General features: G+C 40.1%; 1 protein-coding gene across 1 annotated transcript; it reads right to left on the bottom strand.

Annotated features, from left to right (window-relative positions):
- Positions 1–645: 645 nt before the first annotated feature.
- Positions 646–15,585, bottom strand: LOC145349288 (neuromedin-U-like). The gene is made up of 9 exons (XM_080197795.1): positions 15,468–15,585; positions 9,539–9,594; positions 9,353–9,403; positions 7,289–7,348; positions 7,112–7,141; positions 6,974–7,021; positions 6,465–6,539; positions 3,239–3,426; positions 646–736 (listed from the first exon to the last, which is right to left on the bottom strand). The coding sequence occupies exons 1-9, from the start codon at positions 15,583–15,585 to the stop codon at positions 646–648; spliced, it is 717 nt and encodes a 238-aa protein (XP_080053921.1).
- Between the last annotated feature and the right edge of the window lie 4,957 nt (positions 15,586–20,542).

Below are 20,542 nucleotides of genomic sequence, written 5' to 3'. Positions count from 1 at the left end.
TCCAGCTATGTTGAGTGCAGTGGGTGCAGGGGGGGTGGTAAGGGTGCTGTGTGTATGAGGAAAATAGTGAGAATAACTTCAGCTCTGCACTTCAATGCATTTTTGCCTCCGAAGAACTCTCTTTGAATGGATAGAAAACCTCCACACCACAGAAGAAGGCATTTTGATTTGATTTATTATTGTCACATATATTAGTATACAGTGAAAAGTATTGTTTCTTGCGTGCTATACAGACAAAGCATACTGTTCATAGAGAAGAAAACAAGAGAGTGCAGAATGTAGTGTTACAATCATAGCTAGCAATGAATTATTCTAATTAAGGCCCCACTTTGGTCCATTTTACACCAATGCTGTATTTTATTGATGTCAGAGTGTTAACGCTTTTCCTTGTGCCCCATTGGGAGACAGGCAGACCTGTCAAGTGACTGAAACTTTCCTCATTTGATACACCATTATCTGGGAGTGCTGCTGATCCTGCAAACTATTCTATGAAAATCCAATGGTCCAAAAGCAGAACAATACTTCAATAGGAAATAACAAATGCTGTGTGAGATATTTATTATTGACAGTAGAAAGCACATTTGAAATTTTCTTCAACAATCTTGCTTTTCACCACAAATTGTCCAAAGTTACAATTTGCTTGAGTTAATGATTATTAGACACTTTCAGGGAATGAAGATCGATTTCAGCTTGTAACAGTTCTGCTATTCCTAAGTGGTTATTCCAAACAAACAATCTGTAAGTAAAAATAAATTTTAATTGTATAGTTGTTATAAATTGTAATATTGTACAATATTCAAAAGTGCAAATCAATGTTGTATTGTCTGAATATCCTCAGATCAGATATTTTGCAATGTAAACAATAAACCATTTTCATCAGATTCCACTGCGTTTTAGGAGCTATATGCAGTGCAGTTGAGACTAAAAATAATATGACCAAATTCATTTACTTATTAAAAATGTTATTTTTTTTAAAGAAACGAGAACACAAGGCCGAAAATCAATGGTTTTTCCAGTGCGTTCCCAGTGGAAATATATTGTCTATCCATGTGGATGGTATTTGAGATGTGTGCACTTGTTGAGGATGACCTCACCCTTTGCAGTACTGCTCATTGTGTTATGTCAGTAGATGTTAAAGCCATGATGACCTTGAACTTCTTCACCTCTAATTCATTCCAAGGATCAGTCGTGGACCATAGTGACTCTCAAACAGCTATACAGTATGGGAACACTATGGATTCTTCACCAAAATGCCATTCATTGCAGCAGCATGGAGAATCCCAGACATGGATAACCTTGGAGGTTTTTGGCACATTGCACCTTGCAATGATGCCGTATTTGTAAGCAGGGCAAATGACATATTTTAAACAGCTGAACATGCACAAAAACACAGTGGGAATTGTCTCTATTGCTGGATTCCCACAGATCCATGAGATCACTGACAGTACCATGCGGCCATTAATGCACCAGTGACCAGTCAGTCAGATTGATCAACAGAAAAGGCTTCCACTATGTAACAACAAATGTGATTTGCCTATGTCTGCTCACTATTGTAGCATTAACGTGACACTTTCATCCTCCAGCAGTTGAGAATGCTGCAGTTCTTCATACCACCACTGAAACTCCAATGATGGGGCACAGAGGCAATAAAGGGTGGCACAATGGTTAACTCTGCTGCCTCACAGTGCCAGAGCCCTGGGTTCAATTCCAGCCTCTGGTGACTGTCTGTATGGAGTTTGTATATTCTCCCTGTGTCTGCATGGGTTTCCTCCGATGCTCTGGTTTCCACCCACAGACCAAAGATGTGCAGGTTAGATGGATTGGCCATGTTAAATTGCCCTTTTACGTGAAATGGATTTGCAGGGTAAATACCAGATGCTTTGGAGAGGGTACAGAAGAGATTTACTAGGATGTTGCCTGGTCTGGAGGGTATTAACTATGAGGAGAGGTTGGATGAACTTGATTTGTTCTTACCGGACTGACAGAGGTTGAGGGGTGACCTGACGAGAGATTTATAAGTCCAGAGTGGCATGGACAGAGTAGATAGTCAGATGCTTTTTCCTTGGGTAGAAAAGTCAAGTACTAGGGAACATAGGTTTAAGATGCGTGGGGAAAAGTTTAGAGGGGATGTGCGAGGCAAGTTTTTTTTTACACAGAGGGCGGTTAATGCCTGGAATGCGCTGCCTGGGTAGGTGGTGGGAGCAGGTACAATAGGGGCATTTAAGGGGCAACTAGACAAATACAAATACATAGGATGGGAATGGAAGGATACAGACTCCATAAGTGCATACAGTTTTAGTTTAAGCAGGTATCATGAATGGCATAGGCTTGGAGGGCCAAAAGGCCTATTCCTGTTCTGTACTTCTCTTTGTTTTTTAGTCCATCTGTGGGAAATAAATATTTTAGACATATAACTAGTGAATTATTAGTCTCTAGAAGTGGTAACTAGAAGAGGTCGCTAAAAGTGGTAACATCAAAACGGAGAGATAAGGAAATTGACATGTATCTACCAAAAGCTGACGCGATAGGCAAAACTATTAGAACCCTAATTATAGAAAAACAGGAAGAGGAGGGAGAGAGACAGCTAAACGCAAGAGCTACAACAAGTTGCAGCTAATCACCAGGATTTCCCAGCCGTCGTGGGAGTCATAGAGGGTAGGACAGAAAATTCAGCGCACCATTTCATAGCCAGAAAATCCAACCCATTGTCTCCCGAGAGAAGGCATAATTTTCCACCTTCGCTGAACCAGAAACCTATTTCCCAAACATGTCCACCTTAAGCTGGTTGTGATAATTATTTGCTGGATTTGGCTCATATAGTTACTGAAAATTGGATATTGCTTGGGAAAAGGGGTGCTCAGAGTTCAGGTAAAAGAAGGTAGCTTTGGGGACCAAGAGATAGTTTCATGTAAAATTGTGTCTGCATAACCATCAATGTCCTTAAGTTTCTTAAGAGATTAATAGAACTTGGGCAGGATTTTATGACCTCGCTCGTCCTGAAGCTGTAAAATCCCGCCCAAGATCAATCGGCTTTTCCATTGTCAGCCCCTTACTTGAGAGGTAAGAGGTGGTAACATTTTGTCCCTTGTGTGTGTTTTTGTTTTTCTTTTAAGTTAATAAATATTCTTTATTAATTGTTCACACAGCAACTGGACTGTTTCCTCCCTGGGCTGTATTTCATTCCTTACGTAATACCAACAAAACATTTACACCACTATGGGCCTATGTTCCAAGTTACCCTTCTGGGTTTTGAGATACGCTCGCATTTAACGTCAATGTCGTTTGTAACATAGTGAACCCCTGTGCACCAAGGCCAGAGTTATGGCAGCTCATACTCAGTTCATATCGTTTATCATCCCAAAGGTAACTTAGAAATAATGCTTTCATCCCATCAGCCTGCATTGGATTCAAATCCAGTCCCCTGAACTGAATGATAGTATATTAAAACACTTCACCATTCAGTCTCCAATAAATACACCTTTATTTGTTATAAAATTAAAGTACTGGAGTGCAATAAATTGACCCTCTGCTTCTACTCCACCAGAAAAGATGTTTGTGTAAATGTACATACGTTTCAGATGATGTGTTGTTTATTGTGAAAACACATCGAAAGTTCTTCCATTACGAGACTGGAATTAATCATATAAAATATAATGATCAAAATATGTAACAATATTACAAAAGAAACACAAAAACTGACTTGAAAAAGACATAAGCAAGCTGTAATGTCACTACCATATCCTATAATTGCATCAAATAGAACAATATGACAATTATATATATTGTAAACAGAAAAAAATGATCTTCCCAGAATTACCCTGCAACATAAAATCATGTTATATGGAGGAAATCTCTTAATATAATGCAGAAAAAAACATTATGACATACTATTTAGGAAAGTATTAGGTCTACCTTTTTGCTGAATTCTGTTTGTACAGGCTGTTGTTTCTGAAATGGAAGACTTTTAAAAAATCACTCGCTGTTCTAACCTGAGTCCTGCGATATTCCGACAATAATACTGAAGACTTGTGTTCCAAAACATCTTGCGTCCGTATCTAAGCTGTTCCAGGACAGCTACAACACTGGCATCTACCCGGCAATGTGGAAAATTGCCCAGGTATATCTTGTACACAAAAAGCGGGACAAATCCAATCCATTACCGCCCCTTCACTCTACTCCTGATCATAGAATCATAGAAACCCTACAATGCAGAAAGAAGCCACTTGGCCTGTCGAGTCTGCACCAACCACAATCCCACCCAGGCCCTACCCCTGTATCCCAACATACTTACCTGCTAATCTCTCTAACCTACTCATCTCAGAACACTAAGGGGCAATTTTAGCATGGCCAATCAAGCGAACCCGCACATCTTTTGACCGTGAGAAGAAACTGGAGCACCTGGAGGAAACACACGCAGACACAAGGAGAATGTGCAACTCCACACAGATAGTGACCCAAGCCAGGAATCGAACCCAAGCCCTGTGAAACAGCAGTGCTAACCACTGTGCTACCGTGCCGTCCAGTAAAAGTCATAAATAAAAGGATAGAAGATGTTATTAACAGTGCTATGAAGTGGCACTTGCTTTGCAATAACCTGCTCACTAATGTTCAATTTGGGTTCTGCCAGGATCATTCAGCTCCTGACGTCATTACAACCTTGATCCAAACAGGGACAAAAGAGCTGAAGGTCAGAGGTGAGGTGAGGGTGACTGCCCCTGACAGCAAGCTGCATTTGATCAAGTGTGATCGAGTGTTAGGGTTAGGGTTAGGGATCCAAGGGGCTGTTACCTTGTGGATCCAGAATTGGGCCTGCAGAAGGCAGAGAGTGGTTGTAGATGGGTCTTTTTCTGCATGGAAGTTGGTCACCAGTGGAGTACCCCAGGGATCTGTACTGGGATGCTTGCTGTTTGTCATTTTCATAAATGTTCTGGATGAGGAAATGGAGGGATGGGTTGGTCAGAAGTTGCAAAGTGACATAGATAGGATGCAAGACTGGGCGGACAAGTGGCAGATGGACTTCAAGCCAGATAAATGTGTAGTGGTCCACTTTGGCAGGTCAAATGGGATGAAGGAATATAATATCAAGGATAAAACTCTTAGCAGTGTAGAGGATCAGAAGGACCCTGGGGTCCGGGTCCATAGGACTCTTAAATCAGCTTCGCAGGTAGAAGATGTGGTCAAGAAGGTGTATGGTGTACTGGCCTTCATCAGTCGCGGGATTGAGTTTAGGGGTCGGGAGATAATGCTGCAGCTTTAATAAGACCCTAGTCAGACCCCACTTGGAGTACTGTGTGCAGTTCTGGTCGCCTCATTACAGGAGGGATGTGGAAGCTATAGAAAGGGTGCAGAGGAGATTTACAAGGATGTTGCCTGGATTGGGTGGCATGCCTTATGAGGATAGGTTGAGGGAGCTCGGTCTTTTCTCCCTGGAGAGACGAAGGACGAGAGGTGACCTGATAGAGGTTTATAAGATGTTGAGAGGTATAGATTGGGTAGATTCTCAGAGGCTATTTGCCAGGGCTGAAAAGGTCGCTACAAGAGGACGCAGGTTTAAGGTGCTGGGGAGTAGGTACCAAGGAGATGTCAGGGTTAGGTTTTTCACTCAGAGGGTGGTGGGTGAGTGGAATCGGCTGCTGTCGGAGGTGGTGGAGGCAAATTCGATAGGGTCTTTTAAGAGTCTTCTGGATTGAGGGTTATAGATAGGCCTAGTAGGGAGGGATATGATCAGTGCAACTTCCTGGAGGCCTCCTCATCGAAGTCTCATTTAAATGTGTTTCTGACCAGCAGCTCCACAAAGATAGGTGGGTTTGGCTGAGAAAGGGAGGTGAGCATGAGGACATCTCAAACTGAAGTTATTTTTTGAAGCATTGTAAAAAGTTAAAAATTCTTCTTGTCCACAGCTGTAAGGCACTAGCTCGAAGGAAGAATCCTTCCACAGCATGGGTCCATGGCTGTGGCCTTCACATCCCATGCAGATCCATGTTGGGGTGATAAAGGGGAGGCTTTATAGCACTCTAATCTGCCACTTGGAGGCTGCCTCCAGTTCAATTCTGGTCTCTAACCTCAGTGGGTGGGAGAGAATCCAAACACCATCAGGAAAATTCTCCTTTTGCATTGCCTATTTGATTTTGGAGGCATTCTCAATTTGACAATTTGAAATCAAAACCGGATGTTAAGAAAGCTCTACACAAACCATTGCCCATTTTTCTAAAACTCAGCACCACTGAGCATCATGCTCTAATTTTTATATCAAGTCAGACTCAACCTTTGGTCATGATCAATACAAAGTAGTTTTTTAGTAATATTAGAAACTTCATATAGTTTTTAAAAATATTTATCATTTTCAGATTATATGTTCTTTATAAAAACCACATGATATAAATTTGAGTTTTGAGTACAGCTAATCAAGGCATGTGTCATAACACAAAGAGTGAAAAAAGATAATGGAAGAAAAAAATGCATACAGAATCGAGAGATGTGTCCATTCTTCTTTCAGAGAGCTTTGGAGCAAGATGCAGTAATGGGTGCACAGCAGACAACTACAACAAAAAGACATGATAAACACCAATCAATAATAAGAGATTGTTAACTTTTCAAACGATACAGCTCTGGTATATTTTTTGCAGATAAACTGCTGAGCAGATTTATCCCATTGACAGATTTGCTAAGGCTTATTGACATCAAAACAGCATGATTATTTAAAAGTTTTATCTTCAGTCTTAGCAATTAAACATTTTTAACTTTAAATTATAGGGCAAAATGTTTGATTTTGAACTTTTATGAACTAACTTGTTCTTTTGTTATGGATTCAGAAAGTATTTATTTACTATTGGTAATTAAAATAGCACTGGGAAGCTAAGTTATTTAATTCCTTCTAGATGAATATTACGGTAATATGACAACACAGATATCTGAGTACTAACAAAACATTTTAATGTGTTGGGATAGTTTCCTGTTAACTCAAAATACTTACTGCATTTTTCAGATGCGGTTTTTGCGTTTTCGAGTAATGAAATAAAAACTGTATCAGAGAAAAACAGGACTTCACTAATGTACAATGAGACTAATTTCATCATTTTAATCTTCAGATAAAATCATAAAATATACTCACTCTTTTAGACAGGCCCACATTATCATCACCCTAGAATGGGTGTAATGATACAACATTCGGTAATTAATTAGTTACAGTAACAAATCGTTGATTTTGAAAATTATAAAATGGTAGTTATCCAAATTTGAAGAAAAACATGTCTGAAATAACTTCAGTGGGTTAATGTCAAATACTTGCCTCAGTTCTTGACATATTTTGTAGGATGGTATTGCAAAATTCCATAACAAATTTAGTGAACTGAAATGTAAACATTTCATACATATTACTTAGCATGAACACAACACTAAAGTTTATATAAGTAGGTTTATATTAACACTAGAATGAAGTTACTGTGAAAATCCCTAAGTCACCACACTCCAGTGCCTGTTTGGATACACTGAGGGAGAACTTAGCATGGCCAATGACCTAACCAGCATGTCTTTTGGATTGTGGAAAGAAACCGAGGCAGCCGGAGGAAACCCACACAGACACAGGGAGAATGTGCAGACTCTGCACAGACAGTGACCCAAGCCAGTAATCGAATCTAGGTCCCTGGCACTGTGAGGTAGCAGTGCTAACCACTGTGCCATTGTGCCGCCTCAGATTATGATAGGTCATTTGTTCCAATATAGTATTGGTTTTGTCCATTTCTTAGTACCTAAAAGGTTGGCTATTTAGACATTGTAATTATCCAATTCATATATCACTGCCATTCAATATTGGAGAATATAAATGGGTATTGAATATCAGGTGGAACAGATCACCTGGAATATCCTTTTCTCTTCCTTCATCTCAAGATGAAATTTCCTGCTAATCCAAAATGTTCTTTCTTCTAGCTAAGGGAAATGAAACAAACTTATCTTATTTTTGTGCATACTCAATGCAAAGGATGTTATTGATGGAAAATGGAATATTTGCATTTTGGGATCCAAGGACAGTATCAGATTTAGAGAAAAGTTTTATTTACTCTATCCAAATATAACTTATATTTATTCTCAGACAAGTACTAGCCCCAATCCAGTCTGATGTTTGAAATTTATCACACTAGCTACCTCTTCACGACATTTTTAAAATAATGCTAATTCTGAGGAGTTTGTTCTACTCATTAGAAACTGGGATGCAATTGTACTGCTAAACAAATGTTACTTATCTTCCAGTCAAGATAGAAAGACTTTGGGAAAAATGTTAATGAAATGGTTAGAATTGCAGTGGCAGTGAAGAGGAACAGGTGGGCGGGGGAGGAACAGAGGCTGGTGGTGGCAATGGGCCGGGGACACATTTCTCAGAGAAGCGGGCTTTGCCAGAGCTATTTATTTCAGTCAAGGCATTAGACGCCTGCTTCTTTGTGTTCCCCAACCAGTCACAGTGGGCCAGCATGATGATGGCAGCAACTGTCATTGGAAAGACTTGTACCTAAGGAGATCCTGACAGGGGGACAGAATGACTGCATCCTACATTGTTTCTCCAGGTTTCAGGCAGTGAGACATGGTCTTGATGTTGCAACTTAACCCATTCTGGCAAAATGCTGGCTCTCGTTCTAGACAGTAGCAGTGAAATGCTGCAAAATCCTGAGGCTGCTGAGGCACTGTTGCTCTGATAAATTGGGAAAGCTGATCCCTTGCCTGTAGATCCTTTGGGCTGAAGTTCTGTGTCCCTCCTGCCAGTTTTTGATTCTTTCAGAGAAACAGTATCATTTGATGCATGAGATTCACTTTGGAGATAGTGAGGGAAATCAGCGTTCTCCTGCATCTTGTTGCATAGCTGACACCACTATCTTCATCATTCTGAAAATTACTGTTAAAAAATTTTTGCTGCCAGAGGCTTTCAGGACACCATAGAGGACATGGCTAATATCATAGAGGACACCATAGAGGACATGGCTGCTCAGGGAACCTTTGTTGCCTTAGGCAAGTCACAGATACACTGCTTGCAAATTACAATGCCTTCTTACTGTATATCAAAGATTGTTGGAGTTTTACAGGGAAGTTGAGACTCAGCAGCAATTCAATATTACATCCAAATCCTCATTCATAAAGAGTGATCACAGGCAGTGAATGTCAGAAGAATGCTTGACCATGTTTTTGTCAAAAGGGAAACAAGATTTGTAGTTGCCAGCCATGTATTAACAACAAGAAACAAAATACTTTTAGTTCACTACAATTAACATATCTCCAATAAATAATTCATCAGACAGGTTATAGTTAAAATACATTGCTTTCTCATCTATCTCTACAGAGAAACAAATAAAAGCTCTTCTTTTACCTGAGGCTGCATCTGCAGTGCTCTCCAGTGAGTGAAACACAAAGCCAAATTCTATTGTAGAGAAAACAAGATCACAAGTACTTTTAAATTATTATTGCTCATCCCGAGAGAATGTAATTTATTGCTAAAGTTAGGCAATATCAACCTTAATATCCAGCAAACATTTATTTAAGTCATCAATATTACCTCTGCACTGTTATTGTTCCATTCTTCAAAATAGTCTTGGAAGTGATGTGGAGAACCTGCCAACAGGGACAAATAAGTGTGACAGATGAAAATGGGCGAAGAACACGCATTAAAAATAAATATAGCATTCACAGATAGGACCATGACAAGTGAATGGGAAAGTAGTACGTAACCAAATGAGTAAAGAAAAATGTTGGAGGTAAAATTTAGTTCATAAACAACAGGTAGATTCTATCTGAATTTCCCTATGATTTTTCAGCAGTATTCAGGTGGATGGGGCCAGGAAATGTGATGACGTGTTGTACTGGATTCCCATCTACTATAGCATTTATCCTAAATGGGAAGACATATTTCAATTAAATGGTAATGAATTAGGATATGTTCCATTGTTACTACCAAATTTCTGCTGAGAGTCAAATGGATGTCCAGCATTGGTAGGCACTACATAAAAAGCAGAAATGAGTTCAAGACGTCTAGCAGGCATTCACAAAATTTGTTTCTCAGTTGGTTTTGGTCAATCTTATGCTGCATTCTTTGCAAGCATCTTTCTTTTACAAACAGACTCTGGTGAGACCTGTGATGCCCAAACTATTCCACAGGAAAGTATCCCAACACTCTAGCCAGCTATATCGTATGCCTTATGTTCCAGTACCACCTGATCACTCATGCATTGTGCAGCAGTTTGCATTCCCACACCTTGGCCCACCATTAGCCAGCAACAGGATCCTCCAGTCCAGTCACTGTGTACATGTTATTGCCTAGTCTGCACCCTTTGCTGCTGGGGTACCTGCTGGGGTTAGAGGTAGCCATCGGTGGGATTGGAAGATTCCACCCAGGGGAAAGGCCAGAAAATTCTACCCAGTGTAGCGCCATTGAATTAATTAAGTGCATTTCTAGTTGATTTTCTTGTTGTGAATGCTACAGTTTAATAAACCTTTATTTCATTTAATATCATCACAAAGTTGTCTGAGACATCCTTCTCTGGTTTTCTTAATTTTCCTCACATTATACCAAATTGCAAGATACAGTTGAGAGCAAGTGTTTCAGGCTTCCCTCCTGGGATTTGGAGTACCTTGATATTTGACATCAGCCGTGTTCTTAACAGGATGACTGCCTCTAGATTGCATTTTGGAAGGGAGACAATGATTTGACAAAGGGTTATCTGGATTTGAGATGTCAGCTCTTTTCTCTCCTTACAGAGCCTGCCAGACCTGTTGAGATTTTCCAGCATTTTCTCTTTTGGTCAATGATTTGTTGTGTTCGTGTGGTGGAGTACTGTCAGGGCCAATGCTAGAAGAATCTGGTGCATCGTCCCCCTCTAGTTCTTCCACAAGGGGACATTCAGAGGAAGAAAAACAGTAGAATGCCACACTAAAGGACAGAGTTCAGATGGCACTTTCAGTAGAAGTGACAAGAAGATTTCATGGTACTGCTTGTGGATAGACAATGCAGAATGAGAAAGAAGAGAATAGAACATAGAACATTACAGCGCAGTACAGGCCCTTCGGCCCTTGATGTTGCGCCGACCAGTGGAACGAATCTAATGACCCTCTAACCCAAACTACTCCAATATTATCCATATGCCTATCCACTGACCACTTGAATGCCCTTAAAGTTGGCGAGTACACAACTGCTGCAGGCAGGGCATTCCACGCCCTTACTACCTTCTGAGTAAACAGCCTACCTCTGACATCCGTCCTATAATTACCACCCCTTGATTTAAAGCTATGTCCCCTCGTGTTAGCCATCACCATCTGAGGAAAAAGGCTCTCACTGTCCACCCTATCCAATCCTCTGATCATCTTGTATGCCTCAATTAGATCACCTTGTAACCTTCTTCTCTCTAATGAAAACAACCTCAAGTCCCTCAGCCTTTCCTCATTAGACCTTCCCACCATACCAGGCAACATCCTGGTAAACCTCCTCTGCACCCTTTCCAATGATTCCACAAATGTCATTGTGAACCTTCACCTAGCATCTACCCTCCTGCTTCCCTCTCTCTGCCTTCCTCTATTGTTTTTCCTTTTTTAGGAGCTCCAACACTGGCCTAGTAGAGGGTGGGAAGATACAGAGTTGGAACTCCACCATCAGTCATCAAATTTTATCTGCAGTTATAGAAAGAAAAAACTTAAACAGTAACTTTCGTATTATCAGGATGTCCCAAAGCAATTCAAAGTTAGCAGCCAGGCTACAGATAACAAAGTTCTTCAAGGAGCAATGAGATAATAGTTGTTAAATTCATGTTTTGGTAATGGTGAAGGGAGAAAGGTCCAATAAAACTGCAAGCTGCACATTCATTCCACTTCAAAAGCCTGCCATATAGGATCAGAATACTCTAAGTATCTAGTGCATTCAAAAGGATGACCAAAAGGGTGTCATAGTGTTCAAGCCACGGGACTAATAATTCAAAGCTTTAGTCTAAGGTTCTAGGAACAAAGATTCAAATCCTACCATGGGCAGCTGATGGAATTTAAATTAAATTCATTATCTGGAATTGAAAAACTGGCTTCATAATGGTGATTATTGTTTAAAAACACATCAGGTTCACTAATGTCCTTTAGGGAAGGGAATTTGCTGTCCTTATCCAGACTGGCTTACACAACTTCGAACCCACAACAATGTGCTTGATTCTTAACTGCCCACTGCAATGGCCTACCAAGCTGTTCAATTTAAGGGCAATTAGGGATGCGTGACAAATGCTGGCCTTACCAGCAAAACTCACATCCCTTCAAAGAATAAATGTGGATCCTGCACTTTTCGTTTTTGAGGAGTTGATCTTCATATCACCTGACTTATCACTTAAAGATCTCACCAGGCAAAGCACAATGCTGATAGGCTGCAATGGCATGGGAGGAATGCTATTTAAACTGCCCATCTGCTCCATACAATTAAGTTGCTGGTTTATTCTCCTTAGTTACTGATCAACCTCTTGGCTCTTTTCTGCCTGTGCTCCTGTATTTAATGACTGAATTCTGTTAGCAAGTTTGTGCTGGTACTGGGCTGATTTGTCTGTCCTAAATTAGCATTATTGCAGTGGGAAAGCAGGCAGTGAAGAGGATATAGATTTTACTGACGGGTATAGATAGGCCAGGAGAATGGGCCAAAATTTGCCAGATGGAATTTAATGTGGATAAGTGTGAGGCTGTTCAATTTGGCAGAAAAAATAGAAAGGCAAATTATTACTTAAATAGACATGCTGGCTGCCTTTAAGTGATGTGATAGATACACAATATTTGACACCCATTCCCATCATACCCTTTAAAAGGGACGCTGTTAATGGAAAGTGTGTGTTTAAAACGATAAAGCAGCACTAAGGATCAATAAGGATCAATTATAGTGCCTGGATCAACATAATTAGGTGCTTACATCCTCAGTAAGGCAGCACCCACTCAGTACTTCACTAAATTGACAGGCTGGATTAGCTGCACAAATTTTGGATAGCTCCTGAATTCACAATCTTCTGACTCAAGAGATGTGAGTACAGCCAAAGTTGACCAACAATTGGCCAAAGTTGACGTTAAATGTGCTTGCTATATTGCCTGAGGAAATAAAAAGCTAAATTAACTTCAGTAGCCATGACTTCCTATAAAGCCTAACAGCGATTTTCCATAGGAGTTTTCTTGTTTGTCCAATGTAACTGATATGAATCCTGGGGAAAAAGATAAATTGACATTTTGGTTCCATGACTACTGTTAATGGTCCCATCAGCAGGGGTACATCTTCCTCATTTGAGAATATTAGTGTAAGAGCAGCTAAGTGTGTAAATGGTGAGGACTGCATTATACTCAAACCTATATGTTAATTAATTAAAATAATTGAGGAATATGAATGGCTATCTATATCAAGTAGTATCATATTAAGTTCACTCACTTTGACTCAATAAAAAAGACCCATTTCAAACACTGCTGTTATGGCGCAAATCACTAAAAAACTCATTTGGTAATTGGAGGGCACAATTATTTTTCAAAGGGGCAGTGTTTTTGCTACAACAAACCACTTGTAATTTCCTTGATTGTATCTTATTCATTTAGATACATCTTTGACAAATGTTGCTCCACTTATGCACAACTTACCACATTACTGGTGGTCAAATGTAAAATAATGTTAACGAAGTCTAACTAGTGTTTGTGTGAATGATAGGACAATGAAGCACTTATGGAAAATGGGAATTTGAATTAGACTGAGAAGAAGAAAAGTAACTTGTATTTGTCTAATTTCATGACCAGCAGACATCCCAAACTTCTTTACAGTGAATTAAGTGCTTTCAAAGTCAATGTTATTGGGTAAAAAAAAGCAGCCAATTTGCATCAATCAAGCTTCTACAAACAGAATGTGATAATAGCCAGATCAGCTGTTTTTGTAATGTTGATTGAGGGATGAATACTTGCCAAGACATTGGGAATAACTTGCCTGTTCTTTCTGGATGTAGTGCCATGGATTTGTTTGTATCCACTTCAGAGAGCAAATGTTGTCTCAGTTTATTGTATCATATGGAAGAAAGATTTTGAAGTTATGTTGTGGCAGAATGTGTAAGAATGTCAATATCTTGGTGTGAAATATGTTTCAGTGGTGTCAATTCATATTTTGGTCTTTAGCTAGAAGAGCAGAATTTTTAAAAAATCATTTATGGGATATGGGTGTTGCTGGCTAGGCCATCATTTATTGCCCGTCTCTAGTTGCTCTTGAGAAGGTGATGGCAGTGAGATGCCTTCTTGAATGGCTGGAGTCCATGTCATGTAAGGACGCTTACAGTGCAGTTAGGGAAAGAGTTTCAGGATTTTGATTCAGTGACAGTGAAGGAACAGTGATATATTTCCAAGTCAAGATGGTGAGTGACATGAAGGGGAACCCAAGTATATACTGTTTTTTTCCTTCTAGATGATACTGTGGGATTGGAAGATACTGTCTAAGGAGTTTTGGTGAGTTCCTGCAGATGAATGTGTAAAATATCTCACCTGTTAGCCGTCAGTACAATTGAAAGTTGGTATTTGGCCCTCAAGAACAAATACTGGCAATGCTGGAGAGAGTGAGATTGTGTACTGATTATTACAGGTACTCTGATGTTTATCACCTAACAGTTATGAAGTTGGAAGAGCGTTTATAAAAATATATTTAACATTTTTTGATATCTGTCTTAGGGTCCAACCAGCTAAAATAGTAAGAATTTATTAAAATTAAAAATATTTAAATTAAATATTTGCCACATTGGTGGTTTGAAAGTTCAGATCAGCTATTGACATCACATATCCTAACAATAAGATGCAATTTGTTTGAACTCCAATGTAATTGATAGTGGCAAAACTCCCACCCTTACTAATATTAAAAATTGTTGCAATCATTTCTATCTGAGCGGTAATGTCCATGATTATCGATTCACAACGAATGTACAAATTAAGCCAGTTTTGCAGATCAGAATCGTACAACAAACGGAATTATCCGATCGTGTTTTGAACGGCAGATACCTTGAGCGGGACCTGATTAGAAACAAAGGATCATTAACAGCTAAAGTTCCGAAAGAGGCTTTACAGCCCACCTCTCCTGCTCGTGATACTGTGAAGATATAGCAGATTTAAACCTTAAATCAAATCTAATTTTAACCACAGAATAGCTGGACCCAAACCCAGAAATCTATCATTATTTCATAACTATCATTGATTTACAGCATCCAAAAATAAATACAGTTGTAATGATATTATTAACACGTTTCTACTAAACAACGAAGCAAGTCTAAAATCGCAAAGTTACACATAGTCACTCAAGTGTAAAATCTAACAGGTTATCCAGATTGAATTGATTTACAGCCAACATACGGCGTTTTCCATTCCAAGTTTAATCTTTTGTCAAGCATCTGTATTTTCAGAGCATTAAAAACGGGCTGATCCGCATTTTTCGTGCACTTTTCTAAACTTATTTTTCAAAACTTACACACCTGAACTTAAAGGCAGACAGCACAAAACCAGGAAAAGATGCATCTGAGAGTGGCTCCGCATGCTGGCGATTTTGCCTGATGTTCGCAGGGTTGTGTTCGCAGAGCGACAGTTCAGCATGATATTACACACAGTGGTGTAACGTTTCTGAAAACTCATCGAGCAGATGTGAGAAATCATCCATTTATAGCTTCTTTGGTTCCTGTGTGCGAAGGTGTCCAATCAGCGCTCAGCGGGGTATCCCAACAGCCGAGTAAAAAGTGACACAGCTTTCTTATTTATAAGGCAATATGCCCGCTGATCCATCAGCACGTCTCAAACATTATTTAAAAAGTTAATAAGGTAGGCAAAAACTACTTCTTTACGACACAGAAGGGAGTTCAATCAAATGTCACACAAGATTACAGATTTGAGTCACAAAAATGTTTTACATAAATGTCTCTTATAATATTTCCTCTTGTTTCGCAGTCTTACCAACAAGGCCACTCGACCCTTCGAGCCTGCTCCCATTCAGTGAGATCTTGGATAATCTGCTTGGAACCTCAACTCCACATTTCCACCCCCTTGTTAATCAAAAATCTATCTAGCTCTGCCTTAAAAATGATCAGGAGTCTGCTTCCACTCTCTTCTGAGTTACAGAGACTCACAACGCTGAGAGGAAACAATAGACCTGTCTGTCTTAAATGAGCAACTCATTTTTAAGAAGTGATCCTACTTCTAGATTTTCTGACAAGAGGGAACATCCTCTTCACATCCACCATGTCAAGATTCCTCAGGATCTTAAAAGACCAAATTGCCCCTTATGTTTTTGAACTGTATTGGACACAAACCCACCTTTCCTCATAAGACAACCCACACATTCCTGGAATTAACCTGGTAAACTTGCTCTGAACTGCTTCTAATACATTTACATCTTTCCTTAAATAAGGAGACCAATACTGTACATTAAACTCCAGAAGCAGCCTCACCAATGCCCCATACAACATTCTATTAGCTTTCCTAATTATTTGCTGCACCTGTATACCAGCCTTTAGTGATTCATGCACTAAGATACTTGGGGCAAATTTTACCATCCCACTCACCACGATAATTGGAGTGGACAAGGAGCGGACCATGGAAAGGTCCCTTGATCTTGGGTGGGAATTTCCAGTTTCAGGGTGAGCGCAGCTGAAAAATCTTTCTCTTAGATCCCTCTGTACCTCAGAGCTGTGCAATCTCACACCACTCTGTTGTCTCTGCATGATTGCTTTGAAATTTTCCAAGTATCCTGTGTAACATCTTTAATAATGGCTTCCAACATTTCCTGATGATAGATGTTAGGCTAATCAGCCTGCAGTTTCCTGCTTTCTGCCTCCCTGCCTTTTTGAATAAGGGATTTATGTTTGCTATCTTCTAGTCTAATGAAACCTTCCCCAAACCTAGGGAATTTTGGAAAATTGAAACCAATGCATCAACTATCTCACTCAAAACCTCTCTCAAGACCTTAAGGTGAAGACCATTTGGACCAAAGGATCTATCAGTCTACAGACCCAACAATTTCCTCAATATTACAACACCAGTGAATATAATTTCCCTGAATTCCTCTCTCCTTTCCATTTCCTGATTTGCAGCTATTTCTGGCATGTTGCTACTGTTCTCTATAATGAAGAAAGATGCCAAATACCTGTTTAATTCACTCACCATAGATCTACTTTCCATTATTAATCCTCCAGATGCCTTTCCTATAGGAACAATGCTCATTATTTTCTTATTTAAGTATCTATGGAAACTCTTACTGTCCACCTTCATCTTATTGGCCAGCTTTTTCTCATATTCTAATTTTTCCTTCATTATCAATGTTTTTGTCATTCATTGATGTTCCTTATATTCTTTTCAATCTTCTGACCTGCGGCTTGTCTTTGTGTAAATATATGCTTTTACTTTATGTTTAATACTGCTTTGAAGTTATTTAGTTAACCACAGATGATGGACTCTACCCATGCATTTTTCCTTTCTCATTGGAATGTGCATTACATACATGTCAATATATCTTCATTCTACTGTCACAAGAGAATGGACATTTAATGCCAAAGGATGGAGTGAATGACAGCAAATGATCATTTTAATTTAAATATTGCAAAACATTTAATTGTATAAAATTAATTTAAAACTAAATACAAAACCATTTCCACCTATCCTGAATTAGATGAAAGTGAAAACAATGTTATGAAATATCTTCATCCACAGAACTAAGGCGAAGGGCCAAATGGTAGCAATTGGGGTGCCACAAATATGGAAGAAAATTTGAAAACAAAGGAGATAAATCAAGCATAATCAATGTCACTAGCCTGGGCCTAACCGCCCACCCTTTGAAAATTCTAAGAGGAGAAAAACATGAAGCAGCAAAGGAGCCCCACAGTTTTGACATCCTTGGAAGAACATACAGCGCTGTATTCACATTGCAGCTGCCAGTTTGGGACCAGTGGTTTCAGTATGACTGGCTCAATTATCTGACTGGATCTGTAATACAGCCCAGAAGGTAACTCTGTGCACACCTCTTGTAATTCCAAGTTGTTTAAATTTAAATGTTTAGAGGATGCAGATAGGAAAATATACCAGGGAACTGCCTATAACATCCAAATGATCCCACTTGCATTTGTTAATCTGTATTTGATAACACTTGGAATTATGATTTCAGGTGATGTTGAACACACGCAATGGAAGAAAGCATCCTTCAGAACATCTCACTCAACTTTCCACTTGAGTCAAGTTTAGTTCTGACTGAAGATTGTTTGCTGCAACTATTAGAAAGATAAATCTACTGAGACACAGTGTCATGCATCTTGATTCCATCACAGAAGACCTTTAGGTATTCACTTTTAGGCATTAGTCTGATATTTTTCTCATGCTCAGTATCAAATATGACATATGTGAGTGAATGCTACCTATGATCTAGACAATGAGTTTGTATGAATAATATCTGATGATAGAGAGTTGCTCAGGGATTGAATAGAAACCCTTGTTATTCTAATAACTCACCCTAATTTATTCTCATAACCTTTAGATAATGAAAGAGTAAACAGTGTCAGATTATTGACTATAAAGTAAATATAGCATATTCTATTTAGTTGTAGAATGTTCAACTTGCCAATGTCAGGTGTACAAAAAGGATGACCAATCAACTCTTATTCTTAGTAATACTACGCCAGAACCAAATTAGTTTTCATAAAATGTAGATATAGACTTTTGTCTCCCCAGTCAGAGTCTCTATATAATACCTCCATTCAGGATGCAGAATGGCAGTAGAAGAGGCACAGATGCCATGATATACCATATGGTATATCACATTTCAACTATCTGAAGGTTTGAAAAACATGAGGTGTCTGCCAATAAGTTAGCCAAGGGTCCTATTTTACCATTTTGATTCTAAGTGCTGGCGAACTTGAAACTGGGAGTGTTTCAAATCCGACATTTAGACCCGTTCTCAGGTGCCCCCATATGCTTGCTGCCTGAAAAAATATCAGCGAGTCCGAATTGCGCTGCAGAAGCTCATGGGCAGGACTTAACACACCCAAAATTCTGCAGCTCCGATCGGCGCCTCCAACTCCACATACACAGAAAAAAAAGATAGAAAGTGGCTTCCCTGACACATTCTTTCTGAGTCTGTGGGAGCCAGGGGGAGACTTTGCCCCAACCAACCCCCCCACCAACAGTACTGACCCCCTTATAACCCACCCTCCACCACCCAGACTGATCGTGGGCCCCCTTCCCCCCACGGATCTCAAGAACAGTGGCAGCAGAGCTCCCTTTCTCCCCACCGTCACCAATCTCAGGCAGAGTGGCAGCAGACCCACCTCCTGCCCTCCTGACCAATCTCAAGCAGAGAGCTGTTGGACGCTCGGCACTGACCTCCTCACTAACTGGAACGCCTGAATCAGACTTTTATAGAGCATGTCTGTTTCGTGCCAATTCTGGATGGGTGAACATAGTGGTAAAGGGGGAAGTGCCAGTAAAGTTGGGCGTGCAGCCCATTAAGTCAATTTAAATGCATACAGATGCATTTAAATGTCTGTTGCACCTGTTTCGGGTGCAAATCTGATTGCGGCCATTTTCAGGTCTGGGTAAAGGGGGAACCAGCATGGAGGCGAGCGTGGATCACACTACTTGTCTCATGCTCGACATTACCAAGTTACCCAAAAATGGGCACAACTTGATAGTAAAATCAAGCCCTGTGTCTCTAACTTTTCTGTATCTCCTTTGCTGCAATGTTTATGGAAGCAACCAGAGACATATGCCTGCAGGCATCAACATTAGGCTCCTTTCAGGGAACCTTTTCAATCGCTTCAAACTGTGTGCCTCCACTAAATTCACTAAGTCAGTATTTACAGAGCTTATGTACACAGGCGACTGTGCTCTAGCAGCCCACAAAACAATACATCCAGACTATGACAAACAAATTCTCAAGTGCTAGCCAAAAACTTCGATCTTATTACCAGTCTCTCCAAGATGGAGGTTATATTTCAACCAACATCATATCAGGGTATTCACTATGAAGCACCAGGGAAGATAGTGGCATAGTGGTATTGGGCAGGATTTTATGATATTTTTTCCAACTAGCGTGAAAACAAGAGAGTTCCTTGTCTGTTTTTTGGGCATGTTTTCACTCCCAATCTTATGCACTCAGTCTTTGAAAATATGGGTTAGACCATTTCTAGCCATTATAGATAATGGGTGGGGCTTAGTTTGCCAGTCAGTAAGTAGCTCAGTTTGGAGCCACAAATTGCACATGTGCAGAAAAAGCTAAAACATCCCAACTCTCCTGGCAGAAGACCCCCAGGCCAGATACAGCCTCACCTTCCCCACCCCCACAGACATTGGGGAGCCCTCGAACGTTACTGACTCCCTCCTCAAACCCCTACTCCCCCAGACGCCCATGCACATGGCTGCCCTCATCAGCCCCTGGCCTCAATGGCTGACTGATATGACCCTCTCTGTCCCCTGCCTCCAATCGTCACAGAGGCACAAATTTCACCCCTCCCCCTCCATCAGCACACCTGCACGTGCTGACTTGGCTTTCCCTCCGGGGTAACAAGGTAAA

The sequence above is a fragment of the Carcharhinus amblyrhynchos genome, chromosome 10 (assembly GCF_965287045.1).
Source record: "Carcharhinus amblyrhynchos chromosome 10, sCarAmb.v2.hapA, whole genome shotgun sequence".
Classification (NCBI taxonomy): Eukaryota; Metazoa; Chordata; class Chondrichthyes; order Carcharhiniformes; family Carcharhinidae; genus Carcharhinus; species Carcharhinus amblyrhynchos.
The sequence above is the reverse complement of the archived record's forward strand: the minus strand, read 5'-3'. Positions and strand labels throughout refer to the sequence as shown.

Excerpts from the sequence above, each read along its gene's own strand:
- LOC145349288 (XM_080197795.1), bottom strand. The coding sequence starts at position 15,585 with ATGCTGAACTGTCGCTCTGCGAACACAACCCTGCGAACATCAGGCAAA. Across the intron at positions 9,595-15,467 it reads CTGTCTGCCTTTAAGTTCAG|GTTCTCCACATCACTTCCAA; the intron begins GTGTGTAAGTTT and ends CCCTGTTGGCAG. Across the intron at positions 3,427-6,464 it reads TGGACACATCTCTCGATTCT|TTCAGGGGACTGGATTTGAA; the intron begins GTATGCATTTTT and ends ACTATCATTCAG.